At 40.6% G+C, this 18,676-nt stretch overlaps 1 protein-coding gene across 2 annotated transcripts; it reads left to right on the top strand.

Annotated features, from left to right (window-relative positions):
* Positions 1 to 9: 9 nt before the first annotated feature.
* Positions 10 to 13,047, top strand: TRPV1 (transient receptor potential cation channel subfamily V member 1). Of its 2 annotated transcripts, none has more exons than XR_008467593.1 (18): positions 10 to 402; positions 1,320 to 1,514; positions 2,209 to 2,239; positions 3,609 to 3,924; positions 4,465 to 4,631; positions 4,941 to 5,093; positions 5,490 to 5,630; positions 6,116 to 6,414; positions 7,043 to 7,219; positions 7,447 to 7,611; positions 7,892 to 7,987; positions 8,603 to 8,673; positions 9,358 to 9,523; positions 10,252 to 10,318; positions 10,740 to 11,056; positions 11,306 to 11,424; positions 11,640 to 11,767; positions 12,024 to 12,139. XR_008467593.1 is itself a non-coding variant. In XM_054207861.1 (18 exons), the coding sequence occupies exons 4-18, from the start codon at positions 3,623 to 3,625 to the stop codon at positions 12,867 to 12,869; spliced, it is 2,532 nt and encodes an 843-aa protein (XP_054063836.1). In that variant the 5' UTR covers positions 10 to 402; positions 1,320 to 1,514; positions 2,209 to 2,239; positions 3,609 to 3,622; the 3' UTR covers positions 12,870 to 13,047. The 2 variants fall into 2 exon arrangements, 1 of the variants encoding a protein (XP_054063836.1); XM_054207861.1 differs by lacking the exon at positions 11,306 to 11,424 and adding an exon at positions 12,703 to 13,047.
* Positions 13,048 to 18,676: the final 5,629 nt, after the last annotated feature.

Below are 18,676 nucleotides of genomic sequence, written 5' to 3'. Positions count from 1 at the left end.
CAGGTCCTTGCTGAGATGGAATATGATACGTCCAACAGCTGTTGCAAAAAGCAATGGAGTGCTGCTGGTAAGAAGGAAATAACATCTTCACAAGAAACACAGGTCAAGGAGGCTGATGAAGGAGGCGTCAAACTCCGAAAACAGCAGAAAGCTCCTGAAGTGTGTACATCAGAGCACAGCAAGACTGAAAGGAGCTGATGCCTGGAATGAAAGAAGAGAGAGTAGGAGAATTTAGCCAAAGGGACAAGCAAGAAGCTAGAGATGGGATAAGGGAGACGCTCCACTGATCCATATAGTTTTCTTACACAGTGTCTGCTTTGGAAATGGTGAAGGAATTAATGTCGAAGGAAATACTCTGCTCAGCAAAGCTCCAGGAGCACCAGCTAAGGACCTGGCTTATTGGTAATCTATATCTATGCATTAATAAATAGGCATTTTGTCTCTGTTGAGTACAGTGCCATCGCGTGTTTTAAGTAGTTAATTAGTTTGCTATTAAATAGGCAAATATATTATTCTTTTATGGATAGATGGCAAGACTAGAAATATAGTTACCTTTTGCAAAACAGAAAGCAGATAATTTCATTGAATAATTTAATGATCTAACTTGAAACCTCAGGAGCTCTAGAGGTTTGGAGGTTGCTTCTAGCCTAACAGCCACAGCCTGGATGCTCAGCCTGCTGGAAAAGCTGTTTCTCTAGATTAGTTTTTTGCAGAAAGATCTTATGTAAATGACATATTTAACAATATATGACACAGTTCTTAATTTTTAAGGGGTTTAGATCCATCCTGGATTAGATAAGAATTTTTTTTTTTCTAATGACTTTAACATTTAAAATTTGACTGTTACATATATAAATTAATTAAATAAAGCATAATAGGAACATTCAACAATAGAATGGGCTTAGGACTTTCTGTTATTGGTTCTCCCTCAACTCTGTTCAGAATCGACTTATATACAAAATACTTGGTAAGGCTTTACAGCAGCCACCCAAGAAAGATGTCCAGAAAGATAACTGATCTCAGAGAAGACCTTTTGGCATATTTTACAAAGTTTTGTAAATTGAAATGAAACTGTGACCCACAGAAACAATTGTTGTCTGGTGGTTTCGGGGTTTTTTTGCAAGCTTGAGTGTATTTACAAAGAGGAAATTTGGAGAAGAGTATCCATTACTAAATGCAATTAAAGGGGAGAGAAAAACAACAGCAACTTACTGCAATTCTTGTAAAGAGCTTTGCTGAACTCCTGGGAATAGAAGCAACTGATGCTTCTGGTTCCAGAATGGTTCTTAATGATCTTATTCTATTCTCTGTTCTTCTAGTGAACTTCCCTTGATTCTAAAAATCATCAGACATATAGACACTTTTGCGGACAAATGAAGTGGAGAAGCAAACTCTGAGTGCTTTTCAGTCCAGGCACCTTGGAGGAGGAATATCTGGCACCAAATTCCTATAGATCAGAGGGTTTTTACTGAGACTGGACTATTTTGTGGAAGACGGGATTTTTTACAGTGTTTGTAAGTTCTGCATGTATATTTGAATAGCATGGTTGTTAGTTATTTGTAAACTCTCTTTAGTATTTATTATAAGTTGTGATGTGGTTAGACATTCTGACAAAAATATTTCCGTATCTCATTTATTGTATCGAACTTCAATGTACATAGGATTCAAAGAGTTCAAGGTGGTCATGCATTTTTTAGGACAATTTTTTTTTTTAAAGAATCCTTCCACAGAATTTCAAAGGTTATTTCCCTTGCAAATTCATGCTCATGAGGAAATGCGGCTTTGTCTTCATTATCAAAGATATCAACATTATCAACAGGGTTTAGAAATGAAAGCACGCATAATGACTAAACCAAGTTTGAGCAAATTGCCAGGGAGACAGGATTGAATCTATTCTGTGGATTTTATTATTGCACCTATTCTGTGGAAAAAAAGTGATTCCATTTTGCATAGCCATCTCTCTGGTGTTTTTGGCTCAATCCACATTTATTTAAATAAGACAAAAAATTAAAATTTTACATGACTGTATTCTCAGTGTATTTTTTTCCATTTTTTATAAAACTATTTTCATAACTTTTTCACTGATGTAACTGTTTTTCTGTATTTTTTAGTTTCATATTCCAAATGAATATTCCAATTTCATATTCTATATATAATTTTCTATTTATAGAACAATTACGTTAATAACATATTATGTTATTCTTTCAGAGTGATTCTAAGGACACAAAGAACTTGAAAGGTGAGCTCAGAGGCCATAAGTGAGTTGAACTGCAGTCATTAGTATTTCATTTATAATACGCTGTTTTGCTTCCAGTAACCCTAAATGTGCAAGTTTCCAAATTGAATCTTTCTTTACATTTATGTTGTAGAAATTATAGAAAAATTATAGAAAATGCAAATGCCTGACAAAAGTTTCTTTTGTGTCCTTCTTGCACAGGAAAATGTAAGTGGCTCTTAATGTGAATATTAACTAGTTCCATAGAACTGAAAATCTATCTTTGATATACAATGTAAGTTTGCAGGCAGCCCCTCAGAATATTTTTGTGAAGAGAAGCAACCTTGAAGTGTGTTTATGATGTTGTTTTCACACTGAATGTACAGAGAATATTACTGACCACTGTAATTCAGTTTACAGTTGAAGACCTTTTAAAGATTATATAATACTCCTGTGCTCAAAGCCATAAGAATTCCAAGCAATCTAGGATTTTGAAGTATGTTTCTAAAGCTGTTCAGCTCTCTCTAAAAGCCAGCTATGCAGCAGTTCAAATATGATGCATTCCGGTCTCCACTGCTGCAGTTCCAGAATATTTTGCATTCAGGGGCATGAAGAACAACGTTATTCTGATTTAAAAAATTTGATAAGAAAGCAAAACCAAAACCAAACCAAAGCCTGCTCTACTTTCAGTATAATATATTTGTTAACTTCTGTCAAATTCTTTGTGGTTGCAAATCAGACAAGATCAGACATGTGGTCTTACAGTCATCTCTTATCTGTGGTAACCTTTCCCTTTCTGTTTCCGTGTCTCACGTTTGAGGTGACACTCATCTCCCAAGAATCACATGCCCCAGTTTACATCTAGCACTGCTGTAACTCTGTAAAGCCATTAAGTGGTATTTTTCCTACGTGCAGGAAGCCCTCTGTGCTCAGCATCGTTGAGATACGGTTATGGCACAAGCAGGCTTTTTGCACGTGCCTGATAAAATTCTGAGAATATATTGTGGCACAAAACAGTTAGAAAGTAGAGAAGAAAGCCAGAGAGAGTTCAGGGTTTGAGATTGTTCAGGCTTTAACAAGGATTGGAGGAGGATGAGGCACTAGTTCTAAGCAGAAATGGTCAGCTCTGCAGTGAGGTGGCTGGCCAGCTCTGCAGTGAGGTGGCTGGCAAGCTCTGGGACACTCTGGCTTGCTTTCTCCATTCTGAAATGGGCAAGGGCAGTGGGGACAGTAACAAACAGCATGGAGGTAATGACCTACTAAACTGTCCCAACTCTGGGCGTAGTGAATATGTGTCTATCTGTCTTGCTTCTGGGATGAGAGCAACCAATCCATTCCCTGTTGTTTGGCCCCGTAAAGTGCTGACTTGAGGTGTTTGTGTTGTTCCTGACAGACTACCTGCTCATCATGTCTTCTATTCTTGGGAAGATGAAGAAATTTGGTAGTTCTGACATGGAGGAATCTGAAGTGACAGATGAACACACGGATGGGGAGGATTCCACGCTGGAAACGCCTGACAGCCTCCAGGGTACACCCAGCAACAAGGTGCAGCCACCCAAAAGCAACATCTTTGCAAGACGTGGGCGGTTTGTGATGGGGGATAGTGACAAGGACATGGCTCCCATGGACTCCTTTTACCAGATGGATCACCTGATGGCACCTTCTGTCATCAAATTTCATGCCAATTTGGAGAGGGGGAAACTTCACAAGTAAGTTTACCGTGTAAGATTTCGTTGTAGTCAACAGTTTGACAGCTGCAGAGCAGCATTTATTCTCTCCACATGAGTGTGACCATTTTTTTCTGTTTCACTGTTTTCTATGCCAAAATAAGGAGTGTTGCATCTGAAAGTGACAATAGCTGTTGCCTCTTGGCATCTCTTGAAAATTGAGTCCACGGATATCTCACACAAAATTAGTGGTAGGCCTTAATTCACTTGCCTGAGACTTGTTCAGTGAATGGACATCACTCAGAATGAGAACATGGGATTGCCTGGTTCCCAAGCCTGCAGTCGGAGTGTCATGCTTCAGTGTCTCTTTTAAGCCTTGTTCTCAACTTTTCAGCAACAGACACATAATTTTATCAGGACAGTTGCTTGCAGACTTTCTTGATCTTGTAGATTTTGCAGATCCATCTATACTACTCTGTAGTGCTTACTACTTCGCATAGCAAATAAAAAATATTATTCTGGTAGTTTATAAAAAGTCTGCTAAATGTCTGACTTTAAGTAACTGAAATTTACCCTTGTTAGGCTCCTATCTACAGATTCCATCACAGGCTGTTCAGAAAAAGCTTTCAAATTTTATGACCGCAGAAGGATCTTTGATGCTGTAGCCCAAGGCAACACAAGGGACCTGGATGATCTGCTACTCTATCTTAACAGAACCTTGAAGCATCTCACAGATGATGAGTTCAAAGGTACCTTTTAGTGTCACATACCTTAAGTTGCCCTCGTCTTCTTCCAGTAGTGCTCCTGAGATGAAAACAAAAAACCATAATTCTGTTAAGTGTCTGCAGGACGTCCTCTAATAGCCACTACTTCCCTAATGATTGGGCAACCCATTGATTGTAAGGTTAAAGAAAAATTCAGAAAAGTCGAAATTTTCTGTGAACCCCTGGATGAGTTTTCTTCTCTCTTGAAAAGAACCTCATTAATTCCTGCCTGCCTGGGAGGAGCTGGTAGGTTTGTAATCACTTCTATATAGCTGCAATCTTTTTGTGTTATAGAGCCCGAAACTGGGAAAACCTGCTTACTGAAAGCCATGCTGAATCTACATGATGGGAAAAATGATACCATTCCCTTGCTGCTGGATATTGCAAGGAAAACGGGAACTCTGAAAGAGTTTGTTAATGCAGAGTATACCGACAACTACTACAAGGGTAAGAGAAACAGCTGCTACAGTGAATACTCTTGGTGCTAAGGCTGAAGACAAGGTTAGGCAAGGCTCTCAAATAGTTTTCTGCATGAAGCCTTATGCATGAGGATGCAGCACCCCAAAGTTCCAGTGTGTGATTACCCACCAGGGCATTCATGCTAGGGCAGTGCTTTGTTAGGTGCAATATTCTACCATTTTTGATACACAGTGATTTAATAGCAAGCTCAGGGCACTTGCACTTGCTATCTGTGCCATCTTTTTTTTGTTCAATTCTAGAGCTTTTTAGTCTGAAAAGCTCTTAGTTCTACCATCTTTAATGGACCTGGATGAATTGTGGTACCTGAAAGCTCTCGGTCTGTATTAACCGTTGAAGATTTCTGTCTGATGAGTGTCTCCGTAGGCCAGACTGCACTTCACATCGCCATTGAAAGAAGGAACATGTACCTGGTGAAGCTCTTGGTCCAGAATGGAGCAGATGTTCATGCAAGAGCCTGTGGGGAGTTCTTCAGGAAAATCAAAGGGAAACCTGGCTTTTATTTTGGTAGGGGTGAGCACAGTATGGGCTTTATTGATTGAGTTATCCTACCATTATCCAAAGTACAAGCTGCTAAATAATCCTGTGTATGTGGGACTGGAGGCTCAGAAGTACCAGACGGGCTGTCCTACCACTTAGTCCAAATATTTACTCCCAAAGGCTGAGATTATAAAGAAACACGGTTGGTAGTTGATAATGTTCAGTGCGAGCTTGATGTCTGCATCCCTTTGTTTTCTGGGCACTGTATCCTTTAAAAGGTTGTTACCTTCTGTTAGCTGTCCTTTCAGTGCTTTCTTAAGCACTGTGTTTCTGTGATGCAGTTAAACAAAAGAAAATGTGATTCTAACAGCTATCACAGGATTTGGTGCTATATCAGATAGAGAAATTCACCTCTTCTCATGATGAAAGATGAAAGCAACATGATCTTCTTTCTGTTTATGCATGTGTCGTAACGGGCTTTCTGACTACTGATTCCTGTTGCTTGCCCATAGGGGAGCTGCCTTTGTCCCTGGCTGCCTGCACCAACCAGCTCTGCATTGTGAAATTCCTCCTTGAGAACCCCTACCAGCCAGCCAACATCACTGCTGAGGACTCCATGGGCAATACGGTCCTGCATACACTGGTGGAGATTGCAGACAATACTAAGGATAATACCAAGTTTGTTACCAAGATGTACAATAACATATTGATCCTTGGTGCCAAAATTAATCCAATCCTGAAGCTAGAAGAACTCACCAACAAGAAAGGGCTGACTCCATTAACTCTGGCAGCCAAAACAGGGAAGATAGGGGTAGGTGAGCAAATGTGTTTAACTGTCCCATTACTGTATCAAGTTATACGGGCTACATGTAAAATGTTGATGAAGGCCAGATTTTATCACTGCTTGTTGTTGGGGCCTTTTAGTTAAGAGGATCTGGTGCTGCAGTTTAATATGCAAAACTGCATAGTCCTTAAAAGTTACAAAGTGCGTGCATGTCTGTGTCCAGCTGGCATTATTATTATTCATAAACCACTGGTATGCAGGGCAGCCCAAGTGGAAACAGAAAGTGGGTCTCTGCTATCATCTGAACCACTAGAGGCCTTGTACTTTTGACTGGCTGATATAACTCATCTTCTGGCAGTCCCCATTCAAAATGACTGTATGCTCAGAGATGTGTAACATACATCTCTGCTTTTCTCTTGCAATTTTGAAACAGATAGTGGCAAGTTGTAAGCGGTATCTGTATCTCTTATCTCCCAGCATCTAGTGAGAAAATTAATTGTGTTTACTTCAGACTTTGATCTCTGTAGTGCTCCAGTGGTTTGACTTCAGCACAGTTAAACTAGGGAGAAATTAGCCATCCTGGCTTGTGGAGACACTGAGGAACTAGAAGTCCATTAGTGCTGAAATGTTGGTTGTATTGTTTTTTTTCAATTAGATTTTCGCTTACATCCTCAGACGAGAGATCAAAGATCCTGAGTGCAGACACTTGTCTAGGAAGTTCACTGAATGGGCTTACGGACCTGTCCACTCATCTCTTTATGATCTGTCCTGTATAGACACATGTGAGAAAAATTCAGTGCTTGAGATTATTGCCTACAGTAGTGAAACACCAGTAAGTATGCACCTCCTTGGCATTTTATTTACAGGCTGGGGCACTGCTGGGGAAGAGCTCTGTGTTCCACCCAGTGCATTTTTTGCCTCATTTCTATAAAACAACCTCCCTTCCTGAGTTTAAGGGTACTAGAGGGAACATTTACTGAAGATGAGTATCATTTGCTGTTTTCAAAGCCCAGTACATACTGGTCCTGTCAAGATTCTCTTCTTTCTCCTTTTGCTCAGAACCGTCATGAGATGCTGCTGGTGGAACCCCTTAACAGGCTGCTGCAAGACAAGTGGGACCGGTTTGTCAAACACTTGTTTTACTTCAACTTCTTTGTCTATACCATGCATATCATCATCCTCACTGCAGCTGCTTACTACAGACCTGTAGAGAAGGAGGAAAAGGTATGTTACTCCTGTCATATATCAAGGGAACCACCCAGCGCATGATATCCTAGATCTGCATCCCATTTGAATGTGTGCTCCTACCATTAGGATTTTCCTCTTTTCTGAAGGCAGGAGGGAGATTTGATACTGCTTGCTTCCCAGTCATGCCCCCTTGCTGCAACACATTCAGAAACTTAACCCATTCCCCTAGAAATGTAGTTGCTTTCAGTTGCTGGCAAGGCCAGGTCTTTCCTATTCCCAGTTCTGCTGAACACATCTATGTTCCTGTCTTACACAGCCTCCCTTCACATTTGGTCACAGCACTGGGGAATATTTTCGAGTGACTGGAGAGATCCTGAGTGTACTGGGAGGTCTCTATTTTTTTTTCAGAGGGGTAAGATATTTGAAACTTTTCCTTCTTGCTGTTTGGGTAGGTGTAGGAGAGAATCCAGCATGTCTTTCCTATTCATTAGCATTGGCTGCCAAGATAATCCATGTTTTAGTCAAGAGGTACAGATCTTTTTCCTTGGCCTGATTAGGAGTTCTCAGGTTACTAATGAGCCCACAGGCTAAGATACAGTTTTATCTATTGTATAAAAAAAAGACTACCCCTAGAAGTCAATGTGCTTCTCAGCAATTAGCCTGGCCAAAGTTTAAGAATGAGGTATTGCAAATAGCCAGGCTTCTATCAAAGATTGCCTGGTTTAGCTTAAAGTCCCCCCTGCTTCCTCTTGGCAGCCAGTGGAGAGTGTACAGTGAATCACAGGTCCAGTGAATCCACAGTGACCGAATAGGTGGTTGTCTTCAAAAGACATCAGATGTAAGAGAAGTCTAGTGTTACTGGAAGAGTCCTCCCTAGATCTTGTGCCAGTGTTGGTTTTGAGCTGTTCTTGTGAGATGCTTTATAGGTACCAGTCCCCTCGTACAGGTATCAGTGCTTAGTTGATGCATTCACATGCGATACTTAATCCTTTGATGCAAATCTGGTCTTTGTTCCCATTTTTTTCAGATACAGTATTTCGTGCAGAGGCGCCCATCATTCAAGACGCTGATAGTTGACAGCTACAGTGAGGTTCTTTTGTAAGCCCCAATGTCTTTGATTGCATTTCAGCATGAAACAGATGAGTGTGTGAGATCTGTAGCTTTGGCTGAAGCCACTTATTATAAGTAGATGCTTTGCTATAATTTCCGGGGTCTTGACAAAATACTTGCCAGTGGCTATCATAGCACTTCGGTCTGGATCAGTAACCTCCTTTGGAGGTAAAGCAAATGAAGTGTCTAGAAGTTTGGTGACTGTGTCAAGCAGCAGAGTTAGAAATAGATCTCTGAGTTGGGCTTGCAATTGAGTGTGTATGCATTGGAGGTGCAGAAATCCTCCCTTTCCCAAAGGGAGCTTGGCCTCTCCATAATTTGGGCCTTTTCTCTTCCCAGCTGGAGTGCAGATAAACAGGGCAATTTCATGGGTCTGTGGAAAGAGAGGGAGTGCTGAAGAAATGAGTGTTTTCAAGGACTCTTCTTCCCTCTAGTCACAAGGAAGAGCAGGAATAGGCTACAGAAGTTTGTATGTTGTGAAACTGAGGAGTTTGCAAGAGGAACTGTAGGATTTGAGAAGGGAAAGAATGAAGGGAAGAGAGGAAGTGTCTGCCAAGGCTCCGTTGTGTTATAGAGTATCCCTCATTCTGCTGTATACTTTGTGGGGCTCCTCTGTTCCCACCACCTGTGGCCAACTCGGCTCTCTGCATTCAGACCATGCTTGTCTTTCAGCTTTGTTCACTCCTTGCTCCTCCTGAGCTCTGTGGTGCTGTACTTCTGTGGCCAGGAACTGTACGTGGCTTCCATGGTCTTCTCCTTGGCGCTGGGCTGGGCTAACATGCTGTACTACACCCGTGGCTTCCAGCAGATGGGCATTTACTCTGTCATGATTGCCAAGGTCAGTCCAGTGAGTAGGTGATGAGGGCAGTAGAGTGCTCAGATCAGGGCACTGCTGCTGACAGCCCCATTTCCAGGAGAGAAGTCGACATATCTACCTCCATGATGCCACTGGGAAATATTATATCACTCTACTATACTTGGCCGTTATTTTCTGAGTGACGTAATACAATTTAAGTTATGTAGAAAAACCTTCTGCTCCTCATCCATACATTTTATAGCAGTTTTGATATTATTATTACCTGCCACGCTTCAAAATAACTACAGTTGTATAGGCATGGATGAAAGTAGACTGAGAACAGCGCAGACTGGTGTGAAATGGCACAGCTTTCTACCAGCTGGAAAATTCTTTAGGTACAATTTAAACGTTACCAAACCGAGCAATTAGCTAGGAGGCAGTAGCTGGCTAATAAACCTCTATATATGATTTAGCCAGCTAGCTGAAGAGGGGAAGAAAGATGAAACTGTCTTAATGTGGTTTATACTCACCAAGATGAAACTATTTGGCATGCATATGTCTTTCACATGTGTGTAAACTGTTGCATGAATAACAGAGAAAAATGTTTTCTGTATTAAAGTTTATTATCTCAGCAGGATAACAGTTTAATGCATGAACAGCCAGTTCATAGCACATGCCTTCTTGAGCTGAAGCAGTATTTTCTACCAATTTTTGTTGCATTTTATATTCAAATTTTAGCAATATAAAAATATTTTGTTTCCATGTTACAGATGATCCTTAGAGATTTATGTCGCTTCATGTTTGTCTATCTAGTATTCCTCTTGGGATTTTCTACAGGTAATACCATCTTTGGCGTTACTTTTTATTATCTTAAAGAATGTCAGAAAATTTCATTTTTCAAGTGACTTAGACTTTTTGTTTCCAACTATAAACTAACAAATTAACCTAATTACAAAAAAATCTCTTCAGAATAACAATTATGTATAGTAATTTCATACATCTTTTCATCCCTGGGTCTCAAACTGCTTTGCAAAGCCGAATGTAAAAACAGTCATCTTGTTCTATATAGATAAAACTGAGACAACACCTTCTGAGAAGGTGTCAGTTATGGGGAATATTTTATGGAGCAATTTCGCTGGGGACAATGCACCATGAAGACAACATGTCTTGTCTTTATGCTCGTTTTCATTGCTTGCAATGGCATTATGATCTCAAATTGTATTTTCATCCTGCATATGTGATTCCTCTTTTGCAACAGCTGTGGTGACTTTAATTGAAGATGACAATGAGGGGCAAGACACAAATAGCTCAGAATATTCCCGATGCTGCCATATGAAACGAGGCCGCACGTCCTACAATAGTCTGTATTATACCTGCTTGGAGCTTTTCAAGTTCACTATTGGGATGGGGGACCTGGAGTTCACAGAGAACTACAGGTTCAAGTCTGTGTTCGTCATCCTTTTGGTTCTCTATGTCATCCTTACATACATCCTCCTGCTCAACATGCTTATTGCACTGATGGGGGAAACTGTGAGCAAAATTGCGCAGGAGAGCAAGAGCATCTGGAAACTCCAGGTACATTGGTTCTGTGAGGCCGCTACCCAAGAAAGGGTGTGGGGAATCATAAGAAATTTCGTAGAGAATCTTTAGGAACTGACATGTTTCTAAATAACAGGTCACTGCTTCTTTCTGATTCCCCTGAACAGTTCCTAAAAAAAGTATATTAGTTCCTTTTCATTGCATATTTGATGTTTTGCCTGAGCAGATGTTCCCAGTGTTCCACAGATGTTCAGAATTTAAGAAAATAAGTACTTTTCTAATTAGACAGAATTATTTGGGCTTTTGATGATGGAAAATCCTGATCAGACTATGAAGACAGGGATTATGGAAAGGGGAAAACAATCTTTACCAGAATCTCAAAGGCACGTCAGTTTTTGTTTGAGGTAAGAAGAGGAACTTCATAGTTCTAATCACAGGGCAGTAATTTGGCATTTTTAATGACATATTAACAGAGGGCGATGTTTCAGAGATGGTTATGATGCCTGCTCTAAGATGGTGACAATGAAAGCTCAAGGTTTTTAAAACAAAGGGAGAATCTGGGGTCTGTGTGACTTTGAAACAGCAGCCTCTCAGTGGCCTGCTTTCTTTTACCTAATAGAGAGCCATCACAACCTTGGATATCGAAAACAGCTACTTGAACTGTGTGAGGCGCTCCTTCCGGTCTGGGAAGCGAGTCTTGGTGGGGGTCACACCTGACGGCCAAGATGATTACAGATGGTGCTTTAGGTAAGCTGTTTGTATGTCAAACGAACAATCTTTTATAGACAAACAACATTCAGGTATCTGGTAATGGGAAGCAGAACTTTACCCCTGGAGCACTCCTCTGAAAAGTAGTGCCCTAAGGCTGTTTACAGTAGTCAGTTTAATCTGTTTTCTGGGTCAGATCTGAGGCTTGAGAGGTGGCAGTTTGTGATATAAACTCATCCTGGAGTTGTTTGGTTGATCCTTAGACTAGCTATTGGTTCTGTTGTTCTCTCCTTAGGGTTGATGAAGTGAACTGGTCCACGTGGAATACTAATCTGGGCATAATCAACGAAGACCCTGGGTACTCTGGGGACCTCAAACGAAATCCCAGTTATTCTATTAAGCCTGGCAGAGGTGAGGGTTTCAGGGACCTAAATCCTAGTCTGGGCTACACACTGGTGATAGAAGCAGCATCGATTAATTGTTAGAGGACAGCCAGTTTTATGCACTTAATGATAATGGCAGTAGCTAAGTTAATGGCATTTTCAATCAGCACAAAATGTAAAGGATTAAGTAGGCTCATTATTCACATAGCAGTTTTACTCTCTGGAATAGAAGCCCCATAGATTCATCATCCTGATTATAGATTTTACGGGGCAGATAATATGTGTAAATCCTGAGAAGTTGGAACAGTGTATGATGGCAGCCAAGTCGCCAAGAAGCTGCTTTGGACGCCCCAAACCCTATAGTTTGGGAGCTCATTATCCAGCACAGAAGTATTTAACTGTATGATCAATCTCTGCTGTACTTGCCAGCGGAAATATGGAAAACTCATGGAACAATATGGGGAAGAAAACCACAAAGCCCTTTCTTCCTGCGTTTTTCTTCTGCTTTCATCAGCTTCCTATTTAAACCACTTGTATATTTTCTTCTGTTTCTATGGAGGGGGGAAAATTAACCATTCTTTTCCTTTTTAGTTTCAGGGAAAAACTGGAAAACGTTGGTTCCACTTTTAAGAGATGGAAGCAGGAGAGAAGAGACTCATAAACTGCCAGAAGAAGTAAAATTAAAACCTATTTTGGAACCTTATTATGAGCCAGAAGATTCTGAGACGTTGAAAGAGTCACTTCCAAAGTCAGTCTAATCTAATTTTATTTTTAAGAAGAAGGTTAATTCTAAGTGCCTATGTTGGTCCTCACAAGCAGGACAATTAGAGCACTTCATTCAAAAAGACAGGGATTTATGGAAAAGGTCAGAGGACTTAGGCAATTACTGTGTGCAAGGATTCATTAAGTATGCTAAATAAACTACTTGTTATGTAAGTTCATGTTTTCATGGTTATTTTTAATATAAATCTGCAAGAAACTGTCTATACTACTTTGTTTATATTGGTTAGATATTTGCATCTAGGCGGTCTCATAAAGTGTTAGAAACAGTTCCCATAGTTGCATTTCTTTTTTTGTTTTGTTTTACAAATAAACACATTGAGAATTTCCCACACTTCAGAGCTGTCTGTAAGCTAGTCATTTTTTAGCGGAGATTTTTTCCCAGTCTTCATCTGTTTGTTTTACTCTTTGAAAGTGCTCTCATGCATTTCAGAGATTCGAGCTGACATCTTCATTATTAGCTAACAAGAGCTTCACTAAGTCTTGCAGGTTGGTGCAAGAGGCCAGTGATGATGGATATTCTGTTGTTAATAGGAAAATAACAAAAGCACCTATCAAAAAATTGTATCACTCTACAACCTGAATGTAATGGATTTCATACCTTCTGTCTGCTTTTAGATTCTTTTTCTTTTAAAAAGTATTTTTGTAAGCAGCTGTAAGCAGGCCCTGGTTTTGTGGCTTCGCAGCCTCAAAAACTAACAAACCAAACTATTACGAAACTGGAGAAGGACTCATAAGAGAGCACTAAAAGTCACCAAGAGCCCAGAGATATGTTCCTGTGAAGAAAGTTTCTTGGAAAGGAGATAAATAAATGGGGACACAGTGAAAGAATAGAAAATAATGAATGATCTAGAGATGATGTTATTCTTTTCTCATAACACAAGAACAAATATACTCTGTGAAATTTTAAAGGTTGAATAGTCAAAATCAATGAAATAAATGTTTCTCTTACACTGTCTGAGTAAACTCCAGAATTCACAGTTATTGTTACCGAGGCTAAAGGCTTAACAAGATCCCAAATTTGACATTTATTTAGATAACAGATGAACTTTGCACAAAGTAAGAGATAGTGGTTATAAAGAATATATGTTTCAAAGGTCAGATGTATAATAATGTATAACAATAATAATCTGGAAATCAGAAAGTTTTTGTTCTTGACTTTGACAGCAACAACAGGAGGAAAGAAATCTGGTGCTGCAAATCCATCTGGCTGGATTTACAAAGAGAATATCAGGAAAAATATCTGGAGAGAAAATAGGCAGATGTTACCAAACTACAGATAGGAGCCCTGGAGAGAGAGGGAAGAATAGGAGGAACTTTGGCATCCTCTTGAAAAGTGGCTGGACAGAAAGGAACTAAAGATAAGAAAATTTGTCTTATAGACAGCGGCCCAATATTTCAAGTGCTGGAGCTGTGCAGCTGTGCTGGGCTAGAAAAGGTAAATTGCTTTACCTCCTTTTCTTGTTACGTATCACTAAAGCACTTAGACTTAACAGCCTTTACAGCACAAGTACAGTGTGCATATACAAGTATCCTTAAGCCAACAAGGTTTTTAACCATGCCTTTCAGTTTGAGCACTTGCACTGTTTCTGTGGATGCGTTTGAAGTACAGTTGTGCTAAAGTGCTGCTGTGAAACTGCGCCAGAGTGCACAGCCTTTGCCAGGGAAAGCCCGTCATGCTTGGCCTGTGATGCATCCAAAGGCTGTGGTCAGAAAACATTCACAGGAGTCATTGAAGTTGAAAAGTGGTACGCTGGAGGCGTCAGTAGCAAATTATTGGGAAAATTGGAAATCAAAGACATAGAAAATTGAGCCAGCCTTTGAAAGATAATTTTCATTAATACATCCTGTAATTTTTCTGCATTTAGTAAGATACTGAAACATTCACTATTCTTAAAGAGAAGCAGTTAATATATTTACATGCAGACTGCCCACTGCTAACACTGTTAGATGAAGTTTTGGGTTGTCTGACATCACTACTTTAACTGGGGTCAGGATTTCTCATCGGGTACTACAGCAATATATTTCAACAAAATCTTCAAGCATCCAGCTGCTTTATTTGAAATAGTAGCACCATCTAGAGGACTAATAATTCTTGTTTCTTTTGTTAACATCGTTCAGAACAAACATAATTTTATGTTTATAGCATTTGTAGGGTATAACCAGGGAAACTTGCCCAATGATTTGAAAGAATTGATTGGAAAAAAAGATCAGAATTTAAACCAAACAAGCTCTGTCTCTGGTGCCCAGGGAAACCACAAAATATGTTTAAAGTAGGCATGTTCAATTTCATACCATTACAAAGGTGTATCTCTAGAGACTTCTACCAAGTGTTTAAGCTGTACGTTCCACTCAAGACTTCATTATGCTTCACACTGAACATGGCAAGAGACAGTCCATATGTAAAACAAGTACAGCTAGGTAGGCAAGACAGGCTGAGACAGTGAAATAACTTATTATTAAAACTATTAAGAATAAATGTAGAAAGGGGCTGACCAGAAAAGCATAGTTGATTGTCTCCATGCCTTTGTGTGCCAGGGCAAATTTATGTTTGAAAGCACACCAGGATCATGATGTAGCTGGAAAGCATTCATGAAATTTCTGTATTCCCTGTGAGGGATCTATTTCTCATAATTATAAGCCTGTCTGGAGACCTAATCCATTGCTTAAATTCCACCTTGATTTACATCAAGTGCCTATCCAGAAGGAGTGATCAGGTGCCCTGCGTAACCTGAACAGAACATGGACCTCTGCCTTCCTGTCCCTTTCTGCTCCAACGAGATTACAAAGACTGCAGGGGATGACTTAATAAAAAACTGAAATGCTATAATTCAGAGTGAAAACATACATCAGTATAATGCTGTGGTTAGAAATGTAAATGCCCAATATTTGTGGGATAGGGTGGTGCTGGTGGGTTTTTTGGTTGCATTTTTAAAATCCCCTAGTCTTCTCTGGGAAGCAAACAAACTTATCCCACTTTTCTAGAGTAAGTTATTACAAACCCCTCAGAATTTCCAGCTATATCATCACTGAGTTACTGCAATGGGCAGAAATTTTTTTGCCGCATCTGGTGAGGTATAGCTTGGCAGTGACTCCAACCTGCTGTCGCGCACATTTTTTCAGACTCAGCTGGCCAGGGCTCTGGTTGCCACAGTTTACTTCCTTCACCTTCATTCCACCTCGGTGCATAGAATTGCCCTTGGAAATCAAGGTGTGCCTCTGTTCAGGCAGACTGGGTGGGATGCCTACGAGGGACATACTTGTTCTGAATGGACAGAGAGTACAAATACTCACTGTCACATCGGAGGGCTGCAACTAACCCCCAGGGAAGAGAGGTGGCTTGTCAGGAAGTGTTTGTCCTTTGCTAGGACCAACACCTTTCTATTGCTGCTGCTAGACACCTCCACAGGCTGAGGAGGAACACGGCTTTGCAATAAATTGCCTTTACTTGGGTTGTTTTGTAGAGGTTCTGCTCACCTTGGCAGACATACTTTGCATGGTCTTGCAGAATCCGTGTCTTGGGCACTTGGTGAGTTTTTTAGTTTGAAGTTTGCATAATTATTTCAAACTGAACATGGTTAGAAACAGTATGTGGTTCCCATGCTATTCCTTGAGGCTTGCAGGTTGTAAAAATCTGTCCACTCGCATTAATTTGTGTCCACACTAAGTGCTTAATATGAGATGATCAGGTTCAACAACTGTATATATCCACCAGCTCCCAATAACCTCACTAGCTCAAAAGCAAAAGAAATGAAGGGTGTTGATGTGCTCATCTCCTCTCTGTGGGTGACAACTGTAATTATCAATGACTGCAAATGTGTGTGGGATAGCTCGCCTCTTCTAGCTACCTGGATGAAGGTGAGTTGGGCTATACTTCACTGGGAGTTGAAAACAGGCTGATGAACATGTGGAAAAGCAAAAATGCTATCTCAGTATTTTACAGAGTTGCCATACCCAAGATGCAACTTTTCTAGTCAGCCATACAAACTGAACTGTTGTGTCTTTCAAACTCCAATAATTTCTGAATTAGGTGAGAAAAACATACATCCTACCTGAAAAACTTGGAGCCACCCAGCATGTTATTTGTGTACACTCATTGTGCCCCTTGCAACAGCTGGCACTGGAGTCTGAATAGCCCTTGTCCTAATTAAACATTAATGCAAATCTCTTCTCAGGCAGCACATTAGTAGTTTTTCGTGGGGTCCACGGAAGACACCAGGGCCCACAAGAGGGCTCCCACGCCATGTGCAGGGATGCTGCCTCCTCCCTCTGGGGTACCCTGTAACTGACTCACCCCAGGAAAGCCCCTCTCTCTCAGATGCCACTGCCCTGCTTCGCTGCCTCTGATCAAATTCATTATGCAGAATCGTATTTATCTTTGCCAAATGCCAGCTAATCTTGTCACTCTTCTGTGGCATCTATATCGCACTAGCACATTACTCAGTCCTACATCTTCACTGGAGTCCTCAGTACTCAAAAATCCGCAAGGTGTATACCCAGTAAGTGCTGCTGCGCTACAAAACACTGGGGATCCTGCCAACCCCATAGCCTTAAGGGATAAAGCCAGTGGTTTCAGATTCTGATGTTTGAAGTTTTCAGAACCCCATCAACAGAAGTTTTGTACAATGTTTTTGAAGAAACTGTTGCGGTAAATCTTCCAAACTCGAAAAAATCCACGTACATTAAAAATCCCAGATAAGCTGATGTTCAGAGCAACCCACTGTCAGCCTGTGTCTTGGACATTTAACACCAGCTTCTATGTTTGGGTGCATTGGAGAGAATCCTCTTGCAGTGAAGGATACTTCTTACAAGTCTTTCTTGCCCCATAAGGCAACAGGCATGGATTTACTAGGGCCTGGGAGGAAGAGGTCTTAATTGGTGCTGCCAGATGCAGGCTAGACATCCTGGGTCTTCTTGATGTGGTTATAGGGCTCTGAAGTGCTTTCCATCACCCACACCATGAAGACTGGGATTAATTCTGACTCTGGAATAGTTTCCACAGAGAAAATATGGACCCAATTTCTCCTACATCAGATGTTAAACTGTACAAAGCACTTCAAAATATATGGTGGAAAATCCCCTCTGGGAAGGAGGAGAAATCAACCAAATGACCTCATTGGACTTCACTCTTTGTGGTGTGTTTGTGATACTGTGGCAGAGCTACATCACTATTAGTAACATTTCCTGTTTCAATATGCAGGCAATGAGTGGGCATAAGGGGATGTGAACATTTACAGAATCACCAAGGTTTTCAGACTTCATCATCATCCACAACACTACTTCTCGGTCATTGTTATAATCAGCGCTTAAAATCAACAATTTAGTCACGCAAATGTTGATATGAAAACTCATGTCGCCTGGAATTGCCATGTCAGCTGGCTTCTCCACAGCCAGGAGAGCAACTCCCAATTACAGGAACTGGAAGGAAGTGTCCTACTCACTCAGACAGTAAGAGCAGTTTTAAGCCACGTCACTAAGTCAAAGTAATTTGTTTCCAAGCAGACATAGTAGGTTTAGCCCAGAGAGTTTGTCTTATTCCAAAGGAGGATGCGGATAATAAACCACGTAGAGAAAAGGGACCATGTCCTCAGTTCCTGCTAGTCAGAGGGGGAAAGCCAAGAGTGTTTAATTGGCACAGAGGAAGACACAAAGATGACAATGAGACAATGCCCCTCATTACCAGAAAGATATAGAAAAGTGGAGTTTAGAGCTGGAAATAGGTAGAGCGTTCTCAAGAGACTGATTTGCGAGAACAAATGGAAACAGTTAGCTATATCTTAGCTAA

This window comes from Rissa tridactyla, chromosome 7 (genome assembly GCF_028500815.1).
Source record: "Rissa tridactyla isolate bRisTri1 chromosome 7, bRisTri1.patW.cur.20221130, whole genome shotgun sequence".
Taxonomy (NCBI): Eukaryota; Metazoa; Chordata; class Aves; order Charadriiformes; family Laridae; genus Rissa; species Rissa tridactyla.
Note: the sequence above shows the minus strand (reverse complement) of the source record. Positions and strands in the feature narration are given on the sequence as shown.